Source organism: Salmo salar, chromosome 05, assembly GCF_965601325.2.
Source record: "Salmo salar chromosome 05, fSalSal1, whole genome shotgun sequence".
Classification (NCBI taxonomy): domain Eukaryota; kingdom Metazoa; phylum Chordata; class Actinopteri; order Salmoniformes; family Salmonidae; genus Salmo; species Salmo salar.
In genome coordinates, this window is record NC_138295.1 from 52,104,091 (window position 1) to 52,125,720 (window position 21,630).

Consider the following 21,630-nt stretch of genomic DNA (forward strand, 5'->3'; position numbering starts at 1 on the left):
CACATACACGGAGGCAGGACGCACGCGTGCAAGCACACACACACACACACACACACACACACACACACACACACACACACACACACACACACACACACACACACACACACACACACACACACACACACGAGAGCAACTCAATAACAGCAGCTCATAGAGTCCGTCCCATTGGACAACCCTCACCCCAACCGCAGCTTCTTTAATGAACCCCCTCACCTCAACTCCGCGCCAGTCTCGCGACACACACTCCGATGTTAGAGACTCAGCATGTTTTCAGAGTGGTGTGGACACGCTCTCAATCATCATTAGGGGTTTTGCAGAGTCCTGGGGTCTGGGCACCTATCCAGGATGTGTAAAAGTTTCCATGAGAAAAGCTTGAGTTGCCGTTGGAGGGGAACGGTCGCGGACAAGGATCCTTAGAAATGTTAGAATTCTGTATTGTTGTTGGGGAATGGATTGAGGGAGAGAGAGAGAGAGAGAGAGAGAGGGAGAGAGAGAGAAAGAAAGAGAGCGAGGAAAGACGAGGTCTCTCTAGAAACCTGTTGCCACTGACGTCTGCCTCTCTGCCTCATGCAACACCAGGTCTGTCTTCAGTTTAGAAAAAAAAAGCGTTTCAATTGTACAAGATTTGAGTTGAGGAGGAAACAACAACTGGAAAGCTGACCCTGAAATATAAGGCAATCAGAATACACATGTCAAGTGTCAGAAATCAGCAGTGTACATTTGGTTGTGTTTTTCTCATGTGGGTGAATAAGGCCCCACTGTATTCAGCTGTAACCAGATGGTAAGAGTCTGGCTGGCTGATTAGCGTTAGCCCTGTGCTAGTTCAGCTGCGCTTCATTATATCACCCATCACACCAGAAGCTAATGAGAGAAGACACACAGCGGCAGCCTCGCTGGATCAGACAGATGTCCAAGCCAGTATACTATGACTGCATTACACACATGCGTGCACGCGCACACACACACACACACACACACAGACATGCACACACACACACACGCACACACACACACACACACGCACACACACAAGCGCACACACACGCACACACACACACAAGCGCGCGCACACACACACACACACACACACACACACACACACGCACACACACAAGCGCACACAAGTGCGCGCACACACACACACACACACACACACACACACACACACACACACCACACGCACACACACACACTAGCGCGCGCACACACACACACACACACACACACACACACACACACACACACACACACACACACACACAAAGAGGCCTTCACAAGCACCCTGGATCGAGTGCTGGGGGTGCGTAATGTGGCTCAAAGCCTTCAAATCTGCTGTGTAAACAGCAGCCAAGTCTAGGATCAAAGCGGATATGCGTGTGCGTGTGACAGGAGGGGGTAATGATGTCACCTCAACTGCAGCTCGGCTAGGACGTGTGACAAAACGTGGCGTCATCCCAGCCCCCTGTTTTATGGGCTAATTAGCCAGGCTAACAAGGTAAGCGTAAATATACTGCCCTCCTCATTCTTCATAACTTCTATTGTTTTTATTGATGTCGTTTGCATGACATTGTGCTCAATGCCATATGTATTGTAAATCGGCCCGGATTAGAGGGAGCGAGGCGTATGACTCAATGTGAAAGGTATTTTTTTTTTTACTTGAGAGACTTCTGTTTAATGTAAACCTCACATTAGATATGTATATATTGCGTTTGGCGTATGACAATGGGCCAGAAACAATACAAAGATCTCTAGGGCTAGCTTTTGAAAATTCACTTTAACATACATCTTGCTTCCATTCCCCCTAACCATCAATCCATGGACCTTGGTCCAGGTTTATTCGCTCACTCAACTCTTCTGGCTATCCTGAGACAGACAGACCCCTGCTGCAGTGAACCAATGGCAGCCGCAGGCCAGCAGTCCTAAATACATCCCCAGCACAAGCCAACAGATCATTCATCAATTTAAATACAATCGCAAATCCTGGACATTACCCAAAAAGCCTTGGGGCACCCTTTTACAGACAGACAGTGCGTAATGTCCTGCAGTTAGCTAGCCTCGAGGCTCCAATGCTCCATCACAGAAGTAGTGGATGAAGTGGTGCTAGCTGGGAGGGGGTAGGGGGTTAGGGGGTTGAAGGGCAGTTAGAGGGGCTTATGTTCAACTTGTCATCCCCTCCCCCTCTAGATCTCCTACATATCTACCCCACACTGACAACAGAGCTCCTTGCGGTACAGTAGCTCAGCCTGTTGATAGGTTGAGTGATTTCTCTGGGGCTGGGTTAGCAGTGCGAGCCAAAGGCCAGTGAGAGATATTTCCTCTGGCTGATGAGAGCCCGAGGCCTGAGCGTGGGAGGCGCTCCACTCTGGGGAAGCTCAAGTGTCGTCCCGCTGCAGAGCTCAAATCACTGGCTCCAAACCGGCCAGGCTGGGACTCTATGCTACGCGGCTAACGCTAAATCACCACCGCCCGCCCAACCGCCTGGTGAGGTCATCCCCTACCGTCGCCCCTCTAATGGAGCAACTCGCTAACATATGATAATAACGGACGGTAATGACTGTGGAAAGGGAGCTCGCCACTCACCGACTTCTCCCAGCTGTAATATTTTTTTTTTTAATCTCAGGCTCATTTGAGGGGTCTGGAATTGTCCGGAATGGGGCCGGTGGACCTGACCGGTACAGCATGCAGATGCCTTTGGAGTATGCTGTTACCACCACACACTTACCGGTACTCCAGGAGCACAGTTAGCCCACCACAGATGCTCATTCAAGACATTAGATGAGGCGAGATTGCAGCGGGCCAAGGTTTTACCAGGGACGCCTTGGTAGGCCTCTGCCAATCAATACGCATTCCTGTGAGTCTCTAATGCATCTGTAATCACAGGCCCAATAACATTTGGTCACTTGGTCCAGAGATATGGGCACCGCTAAAGTGACAGTGGATGGGGTGGTGTTGGCGGTGGTGAAGCATGAAGACATGGTTACTACCAAGGGTTCTAACTTTAGCAGAGGGCAAATGCTGAATATTTCCACACTGTACAAATGATGGCGTAAAATGACCCCCTAACGACCTTTTACCTAGCGCAAAATAAAGCTTGGGTTTCACTCTTACTCGATTAATTCTCATACTCTGGCTCCTTTGCCTGTCCATAACTACTGAGAATTTTGAAAAGGAATTAGACATGTACATGACAATGCTAATCGTATTTCCTTTGGATTTAGCGCCAGTGTTCTCTTGTTTCAATCTACAGTAAGGGGAAATACATCAGGAGCTGGCGCGGAGTCAGAAGATAAATGCTAGCTCTGGATGTGTGAAGTGACAAAGACTTGTAGAATGTCCTATTTGAGTGTTGCGCTCATTTTACGGAGTTGATAACAGACAGACGTCCTCACTTCTCGCTGTTTTCTGTTTACGAGGTGAGGACTAATGGGACTCATCAGGCTGGACAGATTTGCTGACAACCACGTTTCAACTCAATTACAGCACTGCTACTAAACCCCTCGGCCCCCAATGCCCATCACGCCTGTGCTCCCTTGGCTCTTGAGCACGCATGCAAACACACACACACACACACACACACACACACACACACACACACACACACACACACACACACACACACACACACACACACACACACACACACACACACACACACACACACACTAATGCACACACACAGTGCTATAGGTCTGCTGCGGTTTACAGTTGGAGTGAAACAAAAGGTGCACAGGAAGAGGGATGTTCCTGAGTTGAGTGGGGACTCGCCTTGTTCCCCCTGTTTGGATGCAAGGGGACTTTATCTCTTCTGGCATACCGCCACGTATGCTGCATACCGCACAATCAGAGCATAACAACAATGTGATGAGCAACCCCGACAGGGCCATAACAGGCTGGGAGTGACCAGAAGGAGGGATGATTCTGAGGAGGGGGGGGGGCACATGGAGAGTTAATAGTGGGTTTACACACAAACGCTGCGTTCCCCCATTCCCCTGGCTGTGTCTGGGCTCACATCCAGTGGGGCTCTGGTGACCCCCCCCCCCCCGGCCTCCCCAGCCTCCCTCGATGACGTCAGCTCCAACACTACACCCTCCGCAGGGAAAACACGGGAAAACAAAGCGCCTCCTGCCTCCTGACATCCCTCGCACCGAGGGGGGAAAAAAGCGTTGCAGCTCAGGAAACCCCTACCCATTGTTTTGCTTCCTTCATTAGTCCTTGTGTCAACAGTCGGGGCCGGCACGCGTGCGCCACTGTTTTTGTTCTCTTGCTCCCTGCCTGACCTCGTTGCTTCTGATGTTTTGACAGATTGTTTCGAAATCCCATCAAGGCCCAATTGACTGTTAAAATGAAGCCGTTACTAACTCAGACAACATACACGGTAGTTGCGAAAACAAAAAGAATATGTGATGTCTAAAATGAACAAATCTGACATAAACCCATGGTTGATAGCGCTGCAATTCGCCAGGAAAGAAGGAGAGGCGGGGGAAAGGGTGTGGGAGGGTGTGGGTGTGTAGATAAGCAAAGGTGTAAAGTTAACGTCATGTGCACTGTAAATGGAACGTTCTAGAGAGAAACGAGAATCGTGTTTTTTATGACCCTTTGTTTTCATAAGGAAAAACAACACCAATGTGATAATGACAATGATGATGTGATGTCACTAGCTAATGGAGAGCTCTGATTGACAGGTCTAGGTAGATAAACCTTGTTCTTGTGACTCACCATCGTCCAGGTACATCTGGTCCAGATCCTGGGGTTCCCGTTTGACGGTGACGGCTAGGGAGCGGGGGCTGGGATCCACCGGCAGCAGGCTGGGAGGGCTGCTCCTGGCCTGAGTCTGGCTCTGTCCCTGGGTGGGGCTGTAATCTGGTGCCAGGGCGAACGGGCTCTCTGCTGCCCCCCCTGGAGTGGAGGGGTGGGACCCTGGGGAGGTGGAGGGGCTGCTGTTGTGGTAGAGCGGGTGGAAGCCATGGGGACTGGGGTTACCAAGGTGATGTGGGCTGTTGCCCTGGGAGTGAAGCATGCCCAGTGGAGCTTGCTCGGGTGAGGAAGGGCAGACCAGCGGTGCTGGGCGCAGCCCTGGCGTCTCTTGGATGGCGGACACCAAGGGGCCATTGTGGGCGTGCGTAGGGCTGGTGGAGAGGCACTTGGGGTAAGCCACGGGGGACAGGTCGTGCAGTGTTGGGCTGGAACTGGGGGAGGAGGCGGGCATGCTGCCAATGCTGCCATGGCGAGGCGGGCAGGGAGAATAAACCCCGACTAGGCATGTGTCAGCGTCCCCCACAGGTATGATAGGAGTGAGCCTGGGTTGGCCATAGTAAGGCTTGGAATGAACAGACAGCCCCTGAGCCCCCAGATGCTCATATTCATCATTCGGTTCTGTCTTTATTATCGGGACTGGAAAAAGAGAGAGAGAGAGAGAGAGAGAGAGAGAGAGAGAGAGAGAGAGAGAGAGAGAGAGAGCGAGAGAGAGTGAGAGAAAGAGAGAGAAAAAAGACAGATTAGAAACGTGAGGTAGGTCCACGTGGCTGAACGAGCAACTGAGTGTATGAGTAAAGGAGTTGGTGTAGTGAGATGGATTGTGGGTAGGATACCCTCCAAAACCAAACAAACAACCAGCGATTAAAAGAGACACTGTGTCATTGGCTTGGCCTCTCAAACTCCAGCTCAGAACCCCCCCCCCCCCCCCAATAAAAATAGATGAGTCATCAAAGCAGAAAGCCACAGCTGGCTCTAATCATGAAACAACGCTATTTTCTTTGGACTCTCCTTCAGCTCTGATACCCTATGAAAGAGTGCTTTAAAGCGTCTGGGCTGCTGCTCCAAAAGCAATTGTTGCTCTCAGGACAAAAAGAGAGAGAGAGAGGGAGAGAGAGAGAGAGAGAGAGAGAGAGAGAGAGAAAAAGGATGATTTGATTGGGGTGGTCCGTGCTCCTTAAGAGAGCATGGTATGCCTGCGGTTTCAGGAGCTCTGACTTCAGCTAATGCAGGAGGAGAGTGCTATGACCCCACTTGCTCATGCCGCCGTCTTCCAACTCACTCAGAGTCCATTTGGGAGATGTTTCCGCCATTTCCTGATTAGTTTGGACTGACAATCATTGTACAGTAAGTTTCCTGGCTGTGTGATCAAGATCAGTTTTCATCTTTCAGAGACTGACCATGACGTGTGCACTATTTATTGAATATGTAAACATATCCTCCAGTTGCGCACACACACACACACACACACACACACACACACACACACACACACACACACACACACACACACACACACACACACACACACACACACACACAAAGAGCCTAAGGAAAAGATGAAAAGACCCAGTTGCTCTAAGAAAACCCTTTATAAACCCCCACATGCACCGATTCTGCCACGAGTACTGTGGCACAACTACTGTAGGCTTGAATTAAGACACCCAGATGAATAACAAAAAGCTTCTGAGTCACAATACATGCACTGTCTGTTGCTATTTCTGCACACAGTGAAATGTGTTAATGGGTGCGGTTAGTGTTTGATGCCAATCATAAGTGTTTTGGCAAAGTCTAAATCACTCTATATGTCTTCTGACACTATTCAGCTTACTAGATGTCTTCTGACACTCTATTCAGCCTACTAAATGTCTTCTGACACTATTCAGCTTACTAGATGTCTTCTGACACTCTATTCAGCCTACTAAATGTCTTCTGACACTCTATTCAGCCTACTAAATGTCTTCTGACACTATTCAGCTTACTAGATGTCTTCTGACACTCTATTCAGCCTACTAAATGTCTTCTGACACTCTATTCAGCCTACTAAATGTCTTCTGACACTCTATTCAGCCTACTAAATGTCTTCTGACACTCTATTCAGCCTACTAAATGTCTTCTGACATTCTATTCAGCCTACTAAATGTCTTCTGACACTCTATTCAGCCTACAAATAGGCCACCATAAGTGTATTTCTTAAAATAGTTAGTTTTTACTAACAAAGTAAGAATAAGGTAATCCTGATGAAATCATAATAATACTAATAAGCACTTCTACTTCCATTGTCTGAATAAATGATTGTTTTGATTAGATGAAAAACAGCCCTATCGTGATGTTATGATGTTATTATTGTTGGGACAGGACGTAACTGAGAGATTAACTTTCACACCCCCAGTCTCCTTTGGGGAGAGATGAGCTGGTGTGATTACCCAGTGGGAAGCTCATTTACGTCAGTCTTGTCAGAGCCACGGGGCCAGTCCATCTGTCTTAGAGGCTCCCTAGGTAAGGTCTGTATCCTTAAGAAAGTCCCAGGATGACACCTCCATACACTTACTAGGGAATATCATACTAAGCCTTGTAACAGGCTCTCCATAGTCCAGACCTGGGTTTACGCTAGGTCTAGTATTTCTTTTCTGTTCTCTATACTTTAGCTGCATTTAATTGAGCTTGCCTATTGCAATGGAACCAATGGAATAGTCCCAAAAGTGTAAACCCTACATACATAGCAATACATAGAATACTTAGCAATCTTATTTATTCTGTAAAGCTTCATAGTCTCCCACCATCTCCCACTTTCCCTGAGACTCAAACGCTCTGTCACACATTCCCCCTCTCCTACAGTATCTGCAGAACGAGATCCTTTGAGGGATCCTCCCTCGCCTCTCCTCCATCCAGCTCTATTTGTCTCCCCCACTCTAACCGATCATTCCTTAATATGTCTCCCCCCCGTCTCTCTGACCACTCCTTCCAGCTATCTGTGTGTGTCCCCCCCCCCCCTCCAAACACACACCCTCCCCCTTCTCAGTTCCATGAAAGCAGATTCACCCTGTGAGTCCCATCCCCAGCTGGCTTCTATTTCCTCCCAACCTGCGGGTTATGGCCCACATCTTTTTCTCCACGTCTCTGCCTGTCTGTGTCTGTCTGCTCGCATTAAAGTGATCAGGCCCGATCGGAGTATTTATTAGGAACTGGTTTCCTCCCAGGGATGGGGGTGATGGTTCGAGGATGGGTTTGCGGGGTGTTGAGCACAGAGGGCCTAGGCCCAGTAAGTTGTCGTGTGAAGGGAAGAGACAGCCGGGCAAGAGGGTTTTCTGGGATGCACTCTGATTCTCATTACGATTGGCTGCTCTGCTCTCAGAGTGGAACTATGGAGTGGATGATCTACTGTCTCCATAAAAGAGCTGGTTTGATTGCACTGTGGAAAGAGTGTGCACAATGCATTATACCTAGGGTCCTGAGTTTTTCCTGACCATGTGACCTGACTAGGCCCTAGTTTTAGCGACCAGGTGGTGCTTCATGGTGGTAGTCATCAACTCGCAGGTGTCTAATTCACTACGTCCCACTGTGGTCGCAATCTGGCTGACGGCTGGTGTCCTAGTCTACGTGTGTCTGCGTGTGTTTACGTGTGCGTGTCTGTCACGGCCCTAACTTGGAAACAAGGAAACGTCTCAGTCTCCAGTTTGGCTAAGTTCACGGCGTGCGGTTCGTTAAGTTTTCATGTATGTGTCTCTCTTGTTTCTTCTGAACATACCCCTCTCTCTCTCTCTCCTCCCTCCCACGTCTCAGACCACAAACCTACGGCCAGGAATCAGCAGCAGACCCGTTTGGTGTTAATAATAGAACCCGATCTACACGAGGAACCTCCAAACGGCTTGGGAAATGAAAGCCATTCCGAGAACTGACTTTGGTTGGGCTTTCGTCAGCGCCAGCACTTTTGGCGTTTGTTGTTTTATGTGGTTCCGTGAAACTGTTTCTTCTTTAAAGAGAAGAAATGGGCGGCGTGTCACGTCTTTACTCTCCAATGATTGGAAATGAGCTCGGAAAAGGAAAGTAACGCTCACTCACACACACTAGGAGGTAGACAAGGACACTTGTGCCGTATGTTCGTCGCTACATCGGATATGTGGTGATTTATACAAACCAGAACTGCTGCCAACAGCTCATTTTAGAGTCTACAAAAAAGAGTAACTTCAGAGTGACGTATTGCTTAGATTCTTGGATCTTTCTCCTCTGAAATTGTAACTCATGACAATGCACTTTCCGGACAAGCTTATTCAGCTTTAGTCATCAAATTCATTGGACTAACGTGACATTGTAAAGCAAATTGAGGACAAGGAAGAGCATTTTGAGAAACACAAAGACAAATGTAAAAAAAATTGTTTCATAAGACAATCTACATTCTATTCTTTGGCATCAATATGCAACGGCATTATTGCCACGCTAATTGCCAATTTGAAAAACTCCCTGTATGAAATTCGGGAAGAATATTACCGATAACATCTGGAAAAAGTAACGGTTCAAATCCGCTACTCCTTTCTTGCTTGTGTAGGACAAAACAGGCCTACGACAGGCTTGTCATTCATGCTTATCTTCACCTGTCAAACCTGGCAAAGACTCAATCGTTTCCAATCCTCCAGACTGCATCTGATACTAATATCCGTACTTGCTCTGAGGCGTGACTAAAATAAAAGGGGAGATACGAATCAGATGATGTTTCCACGACAGAAACAATGCCTCTCCCGTGAGATATGACTGAGCTATTTAGAGGACGGAGAGGAAACGATTCGAATACATATTATCTCTTGTTTCCTTACTTGGGCATTTAGCTGCTCCGTACAGGTTTGAGGTTCTACAGTGAAAGCTTTGGGCTGTCAACAAGTTCAATAAACCTTTTCACACACTTGTCTGATACCGTTTTGACATGAATGAGCAGAGAAAACATCACGTGACTACAGTGGGAAAATGCACGTTGTTTTCAATAGCCATCGGAGGACCGCAGATCGTTTGTTTCGTCCTTTCACTTTTACAAACTATTTTAAGTGCCGGTTTCTAGATGACTACAGAGACGAGCACACACCCGAGCGTGAATGAGAAGTTATTTTTAGAAAGCATAATTGACGACCACAACTGTGATTAAAGTGGGCCAGAGCACCGGAAGCCCCACTCAGATGGGTGAAGGAGGAAGTGATGAGAACGACACACACCACCACCACCCCCCTTACCTGGCCACAGTGTTCAAACACTCTCACACAGTGAAAGCCTCAAAAGCAAACAACCAGGTTTTCCTCTCCTTTGCTATTTATATATCACTGTTATAATTATCCTCATTGTGACTTAGAGATCTCTTTGCTTTGATGACATCCTGCATCTTATCTTGGACAGATATAATTAGGGCTTCTCTTTGACCTCAGCACAGTTGAAATGGCTCTGTTTGCTGAAGTCATATACAGTAGCGGCCAGTTTCACCCAGACACGTGCCCATGGGCAGACAGACATGGATTCAAACTAGATGAGTGGTAAACTCAGAGACTTTCAGGGACTACGGATGGAAATGAGCTCTGTAGCAAAATGCACCACTATTGCTACTCAGTATTGTCTGAGTTGTTTATTATTGCTTGTTGACTATTGTGTTGAATAAATTATATTGAAGTGTTAAGGCCCGAGGAGGTGTGGTATACAGCCAATATACCACGGCTAAGTTTATAATACCTTATTGCTATTAGAAACGTGTTACCAGTGTAATTAAAACTGTAAAAATGACTTTTTTTGTAATACCTGTGGTAGTTACATTTACATTACATTTAAGTCATTTAGCAGACGCTCTTATCCAGAGCGACTTACAAATTGGTGCATTCACCTTATGATATCCAGTGGAACAACCACTTTACAATAGTGCATCTAAGTCTTTTAAGGGGGGGGTTAGAAGGATTACTTTATCCTATCCTAGGTATTCCTTAAAGAGGTGGGGTTTCAGGTGTCTCCGGAAGGTGGTGATTGACTCCGCTGTCCTGGCGTCGTGAGGGAGCTTGTTCCACCATTGGGGTGCCAGAGCAGCGAACAGTTTTGACTGGGCTGAGCGGGAACTGTACTTCCTCAGCGGTAGGGAGGCGAGCAGGCCAGTTCACAGCTTTCAGCCAATCAGCATTCAGGGCTCAACCTACCCAGTTTATAATAGATGAATAAATATCAAAATAAGAAATAAGAAGATCTGGTGAACCACAGCAAGTGCCTTTGACTGTGACTCTAGTGGTACATTATGTTCCGTCGTAAAGACACTGCCCCTGCTTGTGTGGTCCTCACTGTAATTTAGTTTACTTGGCACCGTAATAGAGAGCACACCCCATTCATCTGTTAACTGGATCATGTTGACTCTCTGTGAAACTGACTTGAAGATGCAATTGGTCAAAGCGTGATAAGTCTTCTCCTTGTACAGCTTATCTCCTTGTCTGTCTCCCTGGTTCGTATGGGGCTGCCAAATATGGCCAGAGTTTGTCTGTCCTCCCACCAACGCTCGCTCTCTCTGCTAAGGTCAGTTACCCCAAAATGTCCTGTCTCTCCCTCTCTCCCTCTTTCCCTCCCCCTCTCTCTCCCTTCCCCCTCTCTCGCTGTACTCCCCCCTCCTCACCTCTCCCTTTCTCAATCTCTTTCTCACTCACTCTCTCGTTCACTCTCTTGCTCCCATCAACCATCTCCAAATAGGGCCCTCTGTTCGTTGTCAAGGTGGTGATGCGGTCTCTCTCTCAGAGTCCCGTCCAAAAGCCTGAATCATTGCTTCTTATCTCTTCTGGGCTACAATAGCGGCCGGTGATCATTGAATTGTTTAGGGAGTCTAAGAATCACATTTTGTCAGTTTAAAGGTGAAGGCTGCCTTAAAGCACTATTGGACCTGATTCTTAATTTAACATGGGATATAAAGAGAGAGAGACATTTGAAATGTCTTTATTCTTTTGGAACTTCTGTGAGTGTAATGTTTACAGTTAATTTTTATTGTTTATTTCACTTTTGTTTATTAACTACTTCACTTCCTTTGGCAATGTTAACTTATGTTTCCCATGCCAATAACGCCCTTACATTGAATTGACAGAGAGAGAAAGAGAGCGAGAGAGAGAGAGAGAGAGAGAGAGAGAGAGAGAGAGAGAGAGAGAGAGAGAGAGAGAGATGCAGCAAGCAGTGAATAATTAACAATGTTGTTTCTAGCAGCATCAATGGATTTCAATCAATATCAATGTGTCTATGCATGAAACTTGGATTTGGCCAATTTACTCTGAGCCCAGAATGAGAGGTATTTAGTTGGTGATGTAAGACTGTGAAATGACTCCTAATCCCAATAACGTCTTCACATTCCAATGTGTCAAGCCAACTATAAATGTGGAGACCAGGGAGCACGTGAGCGTGTAGTGCAGAACGTGAGTTGTGTGTGATGGATGTTCCCATGAGTTGTGTGTGAGGTCGACGGTCCAGGGATTGACTTCTGAAATTTAACGTCAACATTGCCCAGAGGCTCTGTCAGTCAACCCTTCACACCTCATCACTGGAGAACGCAAGCTCGCAACCAAATAAACACAAGTCACATCTTCTGCTTCACTTCTGCCCTCGCTCAACAGAGCCAGTGATGCAGCGGTGTAAGGCACTACCGAAGCTACAACAGATTGCGTGTGTTTTTGTGGAGCGAAATTGATTCAGGAGGAAACGCTGAACGGTACAATTGGGTAACATTGCAGGTATAATGCATGAGCATGTACGACCCCTTTATAATTTATCAAGCAACACTAGTAGGAAACATAAACCCCCAAACCACGTGTAAGTGAGGGGGTAAACCTGAAGGTTTGTGGGTTTACCATTTGGTGAGAGATAGGTGAAGCTCTGGTACTGGCTCCTCTTTCTCTTGCCATTGCAGACGTAGAAGTTGACCTGCACTGGGCTGGATATTCTCTGGTTCCTGTAGGGAGGGATCTCCACAACCAGCGCTGTCTACAACACACAGAAACAGCACAGAATGGATACACGTACAGTACAAACCCTCCAGCTGTCAAAAAACATGCATTACCTAAACATTATGAAATCAGACTAATTTGGCATGGTGAAGATTTTAGTTTGAACTTCCATCACTAGCTTAGGCCTACGACCCCTTTCAATGCTCTTCTAAGACACAAACAGAACTCCTACTGTACGTAAGTGTCAGCTCATGAATTAGCAGGTATGCTTGTTTTGCTTTCAGGGAACCCTGGAAGAGTGTTCTGAACAAGCTTTCTGAGCTGTCTTCGGCCCAATCTGGATGGGCTCAGCAGGAACCCCAGTGTGTGTACCACGCCCCTGTTTGTGTCTGTCTGAAGCCCTGAGGGCCTGGGGTTTGAACCCTATCCCTGGACTACTACAGGGGAGAGATGTGGGCCTTTGGCATTGTTTTCACAGCCCCTGACCAGTGTGTCGCTCCAGGCCCAGGGTGAGACCTAATCCTGGATGTGAACTTTGGAAGCTGCAGAGCAGGGATAGAGGTGCATGACAAAGGCACCGTTGGGACATGACTGAGTGTCTGCCTGCCTAGAGCCTGTCTGTCTCTCTCTCTCTCTCTCTCTCTCTCTCTCTCTCTCTCTGGGGGCCAGCTCAGGCCATATGGGGTGGTGGAGCAGAACAGGAAGCCATTCCCTGTTGCTCAGCATATTTTGTGGGGTCTGTCTACGTGTCTGTGTGTCTGTTTATAGGCCAGGTCTGCCCCGGACTGACGGGGTCAAAGACAGCGCAGACACAGGTGTCGATGACCTAACACCACCCCCCCCATCCTCCCACCCAGTGAGCAGAGCGATCCAAACAGGAATAATGAAAACATATGGCAGGCGGAGCATGGGTGACCTAACGGTGGCCGGTGGCAGCAGGGGAGAAAAGGCCAGCAACACTGTGGCTTGTTTGTCGGTACGCCAAATAAGCACACTGTACTATTTGTCTTTCACCTACCTAACCCAACCCCTCTCTGTAATTTTCCAACATGTGGGACTAGCCTTAACATCAGCCAGCCCTTAAGGCCAATTAAACATTGAAGCATCAGAGGGGAGGAGGCCGTATTCAACACCCCTGATGCAACAAAGCCAGTCACCTGAACGTGAAAACACATGACATCAAAAACATCATCACCATTGAAATGCCGCCGTATTTCAACACATGTTCCACGGGCGATGGTTTATTCTAGACCCCTGCAATTGTCAATGACAGCAGTTAGTTTACAGGGAGACAGAGGGATGGTGAGACCCGGCGGATGAAAGAGAAGAGAAAGGGAGGGGGCATGGATGATTCGAAACGCATTGTCATCCCACACCCTAATGTGCACCCGAAGACACAGACGCACACAGGCAAACACACACTCGCACAGACCTTACGAGTCTCTCCTCACCATAAGTACTTCTTAATTAACTCCAGAAGCACATGTAGCTTTTCTGTGGACACGTACAACATTTACCATCCCCTCTGACGAATCCCCTTTGCCTTGTTTTTATGAACAGAACGTAGGCCTAAATGTGTGACTGGGCATCAGTAGAAAGGTGCACTGGTTTATTTTCTCACTTCTCTTGTGAAAACAGCAGGTAAAAAGGGAAGGAGATAATCCACTCTTGGCCAGGCCTCAAGCGGAAGGCCGAGCTCAGACAAAGTGTTTAAGCGCTCCTCCTCCCTGAACCAGAAGTTGAACAGTGAACGAAATGTCTGGCTACGCTGGCTGAGGTGTTTGGTAGGGCAACTGGGCTTGCGTCAGTATTCATTAGGCAACAAACTGAAGAAAATGCACTGAAACTGGGAGGGACTACCTAAACTTGTCCATTGAGAAACATCCTTTTTCGTTTTCCATTACAAAATGGTTTGCGATGGTGTGCCCTAATGAACATGACCTACAGTAGCAGCGAGAAGGTGGTGGTGTGTGTGTTTATGGAGGGGTGCTTGTTGATGATGAAGCAAGATACTCTAGGCGCAATCACTCTGTTTACTGTGAGAGAGAAAAATGGGTGAAAATTCCATTCAGGATTGCATGGACTAATCAACACGACTAATCTCTCTCCTTGGTAATGTCTTAGCAAAGGTTACATCAGCAAAGTGAGTAAGGGGAAGTGAGGGAGGTGAGGGAAGGAAATACAGGGGGAGAGAGGGGGGAGAAAAAGAGAGAGAGAGCCAGAGAGAGCGAGAGAGAGAGAGAGAGAGAGAGAGAGAGAGAGAGAGGACTACAACTAATACAGTACTGTGTTTTACTGAAAACACTGAGGAATACTTACAGACTTGAAGGAGTCCTTGTCAACTTTGGCTTCTGTCTCCCATAGGTGGTGTCCATCTATAAAAAAAAAGGACAACAGAAAATATGAAACACTACATAATCACACGCAATATAATTGCTTAAACTAAACTTACGAACGGGAAGCATAGAAATAGCGCACATAGAACAGATCTACTGCTTCTTAGACTTTCTTTCCTATCATGCAATAAAAGCCCAGGGATCTGCAGCAGCTGCCGGGATTCTGTAGCTGTAGCAGTTCTCTCACATTCTTTGGGTCTCTCCGGGATTTCATGCCACACCTTCGCGAACAGACGCTCTTGTGCTCTGTTTATACAATCAGGCCCAAACCACAGCACATTTTCTTACAGCCTATGACTCTGTAAGTGGCTGTCAGAAATAGAAATGACAATATCCATCCTTTGTGTGTCTGTGTCACTGCCAGTGTCTGTGTGTATGGCACTGCCATGCTGGCTGGCAATGTAGTTTTGTCTGTGGCACTACCATGCAGTGTTGGCTGGCAATAGAGTTGTGCCAGTGTGTGTCTGTGGCACTGTCCTGATGTCTATGGCACTGGCTGACTATATCATTCTGTTGGTGGTCCTAATTTTACAAGGACTGTGAGATATGTGTGAAGTAACAAACACGAAATATGTTATGGCCATTGGGCAGCTGTACTAGTATAACTAAAGAGCCAAGTAATAAGATGTGGTCTCTACACCAAATTGTTCTCCCCAAAGTGTTCTTTTTTTCACAACGCAAAAAGAGAAGAAAAGATCCCCATCATGCTAGGTCTGCTATCACTCGTGAAGAAGGGTGGGAGCTGGGGTTGGGAGAGAGCTTCGGAGGATGGAAGTCACCATGTATCTATTTCCAAAAAGGCAATATTAAAAGTGAGGAAAAGAGAAGAACAGACATTGAAAAAGATCACAGACAGATGTCTTTATTTTGAGTTCAGGCAGAAGTGAGTAAATAGACAACTGTGATATTTCAGTAGGGTGACGAGTACGCCTATACGACCGTGTAACGCTATGTGCAGGTGATCATAATGTGCCATGGAACTGATATGCTCGTCAGGCTGTGAGATGGGAAGAGAGAGAGAGAAAGAGAGAGAGATGACAGGGAATGCTCATTCCTCATATTACATCTGGGGAACCAAGAGGGAATCTCGCCCACCCCGGCACTGGGACTCCCTCCAAGAGGGGAAACCTTAGACGTCAACCCTCCACAAGTAAACATGTTTTTCAGGCTTCTCTCTCTTTCTCTCTCTCTCTCTCTCTCTCTCTCTCTCTTATTTTCTTTCCCCATCTGTCTTCTTCTCCCTCTCTTTCCTACTCTTACTCGTCTCAATCCCGTTGACATTCTCTTTCGAATTCACCTCACTTTCACCCTCTGTCTGTTTGTCATCTACAGAAGCAGCAATTAAACAGACCCTCCTACTCTTTAAAAAAAGATGAAACAAGATGAAACAAAAAGAGTAAAAGCAGTCATTTCCCCCTCTTCTCTCTCCTTCACCTTCGCTGAATCGGGAGACAGCCACATATGTGGCATGCAAACCTTTTCAAGTCAGCGTGCCGGAGGACTGAACCGCAAAACGTTACGTTCTCTCTATCTCCCCCTCCCTCTCTCTCCCTCTCTCCTGCCCTCTCTCTCTCTCTCTCTCTCTCTCTCTCTCTCTCTGTGCAACATCTGCAAAACGCTTCTGTTCCGTCAACGGGACCGCCCCTCCCTACTTCGCAGAGCCCCCAACCACACACAACCCCTCCCTCCATCTCCATCTCTACCTCGGCCTCCTAAACTCTCCCTCTATCAGACTGCTCACAGCTCAGGGCAGTGGTAGTAGGAGGCATAGCAACTCCCTATACGGGTCAATAACAATTGCACTCAACACATTTACATCGAAAGATTTACACACACACACACACACACCACACACACACACACACACACACACACACACACACACACACACACACACACACACACACCACACACACACACACACACACACACACACACACACACCATTGTCTCAAGTAAAGTCCTTTGGGGAAAGATCAGCCAGCTGCCTTTTACTGTGTCTAAACTGGTGGGAAGAGTCCAAAAGACTCACATTGCACAGTAACACACACCAAAGGACCTACTGATGAATGAAGCATCATCAGGACACAGTTTAAACAGCCTAACCACAACTCAGTCAACTCCCAGGACTAAGTATTTCAAAGCAACAATACAGTCCCTATGTTAATTCTATGATTCATATAATACAGTGTATGCTGCCACATGACTACAATAACAATAACCTCCCACGTGTTTTCTTTCTCTACAGTAATTGCTTGGAGATTTGGTTAATGACAGGAGACACAATGTGGAACGCCAGACAGGATGGTGGGACCACTCTGGTATTTATTGAAGAACTCTTCTTATCAGGTCTCTCTTACACTTGTCCCTGCACTGACCTGTGGTTGGTTTACATCCAAATACAGAGAGAGAGACAGAGAGAGAGAGAGCGAGAGAGAGACAACTCTCACCCTACTAAAACATAGGGAAAGGTGCATACCAACAACAGAACAACTTCCACTGGCCTAAGAATGTTCACTTTGGTGGTTTTGGGAATGGAAAATATGATTCACCCCGACTTAATTGCAGAGGCACTCGTGAAACAAGCCATCCTTATTTTTCGACTTTCGTCCTTCCCAGAGATCATTTTGGGGGTGTCTTTTATCTCTCTCTATCCCTCTTTCCTGTTTATATAATACAGTCAGTTATCACATTTGTCAAAATTCTGCTGCCACCTGTCTGGCAAAAACTGTCAGGCAAAATCGCAGGCCAGACCAGGGGTTGGCTTCTGCTTCTCTAGGACACCTGGTACAGTACCTGCCAGTCCTTATACCGGTGAAACCTGACAAATCTGTCAACAGAGGTGGTAGGGTGGGAAAGTTAGAAGTGGGATCCAGGGTAGAGGTGCTGGGCTAGGGGTAGACCTGACTTCTCTTTCCCTGCTGTGGAGCTATATCTGTGCTGTATGCTCCAGACCTCCAGGCACAGCTCCAATCACACCAGATGTAAAAGCTATCCTGCTCACAAGGGAATTCCCTCCCTCCCCTCTGAGTCAGAGTGTAGGCTTTCCCCAGCACACCCTCCCTCCTCTCCTCCTTCCCCAACTCCCTCCATGCATGGAAATCAGGGCAAGCCAGAACACACACTCGATGAGGTGCACCAGGTATGCCTTTCTGCTCCCGTGCCAAAACGAGAGGGTTGAGCAAAGACAAAACTCACACACATGCATGCACATTCGCACACACGCATGCACACACACAAACACACACACACACGCACAAACACGCAACCCCCCCTCCCCCTACACACACACCGCCGTAATAAAAAATAACAGAGACATCATAGCTAATCCAACTGATCAGCAACACAAAACGAAATGGAAAGTCTCTGAGATATGGAAAGGAAAAATAATCACTCCGAACGCCTATAAAACAGTACTTACTGGTACTGAGCGTGAGACTCTCAAACACTGCAAAACAATTCTCCGTTAAACACATCAACTATGATCACTCTCAACCCACATGGGGCATGCAAAGGGTAGCATCATACTTATGAATCAACTGATAACTTCAAAAGTTCTCTCAACAAAACTTGGGTGAAATATCACAGATCGGTCTCAGAGCTTGGAGTGCAAAGATAATAGCCATCTTCAAAACGTTGTTGGAACTCATTCACTAAGCAGAGAGTCAGCAGGGAGAATCAACAGTGAGAGTCAACAATGTGAAACACACCCAAGGAACGGATGCAGGACATCCACTAGTGGACAATATCCGCCTCTCCTGCCCCTGGCTTTCCTGAACAGCACTTTGTCTCACCCTGCCTGTGCACCCTCCCCTCTTCTCCTCCTCCCTCCCTCCCTCCTCCCCCTCTGTTCTCGTCTGTTCCTCTTCGCCTTTCTTCAGGGAATCCTTCGCAGATGAGTCACTGAAAACACTTCCTACTGAACACACAAACAGGCCCGTAGGCTAGCTACCCTACCCCTCAGCGGCAGCACACACACAGACATGTACACACACACATGCACACACACACAAACATGCATATGCTGTTTGCATCAGTCATCCTGCGGGTCCTTGATACAGAGCAATGGGGACGGCCTTAGTATTTGAAAAGTAGAAGTAATTATTTTTCTGGGCGCATTAAACTCTCCCGCAGTGCCACCATCCATGAGCTTTGCTCTTTTGTTACCGAGAGGGAGTCTCAGCGGGATCGAGAAACAAGCAAAACAACACACGAGAGAGGAAGAGAGAGGGAGAGAGAGGGAGAGAGAGAGGAACAGAAAGATAGTCCATTATGAGCCTCTTAAATGGATACTGGTCGACTACAAATCTTAACCACTGTTATTGTAACAATAAATCAATCACTTTTTGTTGGAAAATGGACAATTCATTATCTAGTTGAAATCAAGCTTCTATACGTTTATTGCCAAATCAAACTATATCTCGGTACAGATAATGAAGTTTTAGTTTGAACAACAGATGCGGTAAAAAGGTCAATGGCACGCAGGATTCTGTGATATATCCGATTTGGATATATTTGGCTGTTTTCGCTGCATAACATTTCACAGTGGTCCCGTTTCAGGTTTAGAAGAAGTGACTGCTAACTCAAGTTCATATGAGCTGGTAGCATAGCTAGTGTACAGAAATCGGTGGTTGTAGCCGTGTTTAACTGTAACGCACTTGATTGGGGACGATGACATGAACATATATTGGGGTTGACATCCATCCAAGTATTTTACTACGATTTTAACCTTAACATATTGTGAAATACACCAATAAACGTAGATTTGATTTGATTTACAATACACATATGACTCATTTTGCTGGGGGGCAATATGTAGATTCGGGATCTTTCTCCCATGGCATCTTTCCCAACCCCACGTGTTACCATGGCAATTCCATTGTTTTGGTCGAGTTCCATTGACCTCTTTACCCCATCTATTGAACATCCTACCAATAAAGACTGTAGAGCACCAGGTAGAACTCTATAACCAAAGAAAATGGCAAAATATCAAATATGGGCATTGAAGTACAGCATGAAGGAGGTGCCCTCTCTGTGCAGCAATGGAATACAGTACCATTCCATAGTTTGGTATAGAAAGCTCAAGTTAGGTCAAGTTAAGTCCTGTCTATTGCTCTTTTGTAGCTCTTAAAGAATAGCTCTTTGGAATTTTCCGGGAGGTGTTTATTGGCACACATTCTAGAAAATGAGCAGCTCTCCTCACCTTTAATCACTGCAGCAGTAATGGATGTCACCACTGGAACACAAGCAGTGATGGCTATAGTGTGTGGTTGTGTCTGTGCGCATGTGTGTAATTAGTGTAATGCTATGAATTTTACTCATGAACTTTTTCCAGTGTAATATAAAACCTGATTTACGGCATACAACTTTAATATGAATATATTTCATTGGATAGCTTTTCAATGTCTTTCCTCTTTAGTCTTCCCGACCTAAATCAACAATAAGAGATTTTCCAAACTCAAAAACGTTTCTCAAACTGCAATATTATGTGATCAAAATGCCAAGATTTCATTCTATATAAAACATTTAAATAGAGCATAAGAACATTTCTACAGATGTATCAACTCCTGTGAAGTGACTATTATACAAAGGTTTGTGTTTGTGTTTGTGTTGTGTGTGTGTGTGTGTGTGTGTGTGTGTGTGTGTGTGTGTGTGTGTGTGTGTGTGTGTGTGTGTGTGTGTGTGTGTGTGTGTGTGTGTGTGTGTGTGTGTGTGTGTGTGTGTGTGTGCGTGTCGTACTGTGATAATGAGCTTTGAGCTGGGAGACCCTTGGAAGTACTGGGTCCTTTATTGCTTACATAAGAGCAGACAAAGCAGACAAGACACTGAGACAGGGTCAGGGAGAAGGAGGGGGCATGAAAAGAAATCCTTCACTTTGTGCACCTTCTCAGAAGTCTCACTCCCTGGACGCCACTGAGAAGGAAAACAAGCCACTGAAATTGTCGATAGCAGGCAGTCGTGTGGGGATCCCTGGAGCACAGAACTCCAAACCACATTGGCTAATTGCTTTAACGGGCTGACGAGTAGAGAGAAAGATAGTGAGGACAGGGCTGGGAGAGAGCAAGAGAGAACGAGAGAGCAGAAGGAGTAGGAGGGGAAAAAGGCATGGGGGATGAAAAGTGAAGGGGGTAAAAGGGGTTCTAGACTAGACAGGGCTTCCCTCTCTTCCCTCTCTTCAGGGATCCCCCTTCATGTGGAGTTAGTCCCAGCACATTAACAAGTCAATCTCTCCTCCTCCCCTCACCCCGGTGGGCTCTAAGGGGCTGAGGGGTGAGCCAGCCATCAGGGCGAGAGAGACACAATGACACAGCTGTGGAAGGGTAAGGGGTTGATAAAGGGGTTTCGGGGAGTGGGAGGGGATGGGGGAGAGGTTACTCTTGGCAGCAGGGGTGTTTTCATGACAGGGAGACTCCAAGGCCAATAATACCAGGCGTGGGGAAATCCTCTCCAAGAAACAGGAGCAAATACCTCGCTGAGAGCTGATCAAGCAGCTGCAGAGTGCCATCTTCACCCAATAGAAAACAGACACCCTCTCAGGACATAATGAC

The 21,630-nt window shown here is 46.9% G+C and overlaps 1 protein-coding gene across 1 annotated transcript in view; it reads right to left on the bottom strand.

Annotated features, from left to right (window-relative positions):
- Positions 1–21,630, bottom strand: part of LOC106605067 (nuclear factor of activated T-cells, cytoplasmic 1) — a 62,278-nt gene that overhangs the window by 15,725 nt on the left and 24,923 nt on the right. The window contains exons 7-9 of the mRNA XM_045718333.2: positions 15,006–15,061; positions 12,591–12,723; positions 4,720–5,394 (exon numbers count right to left, since the gene is read on the bottom strand). Of these exons, the coding sequence (XP_045574289.1) occupies positions 4,720–5,394; positions 12,591–12,723; positions 15,006–15,061 (864 nt within the window). The remainder of the gene's footprint in view (positions 1–4,719; positions 5,395–12,590; positions 12,724–15,005; positions 15,062–21,630) is intronic.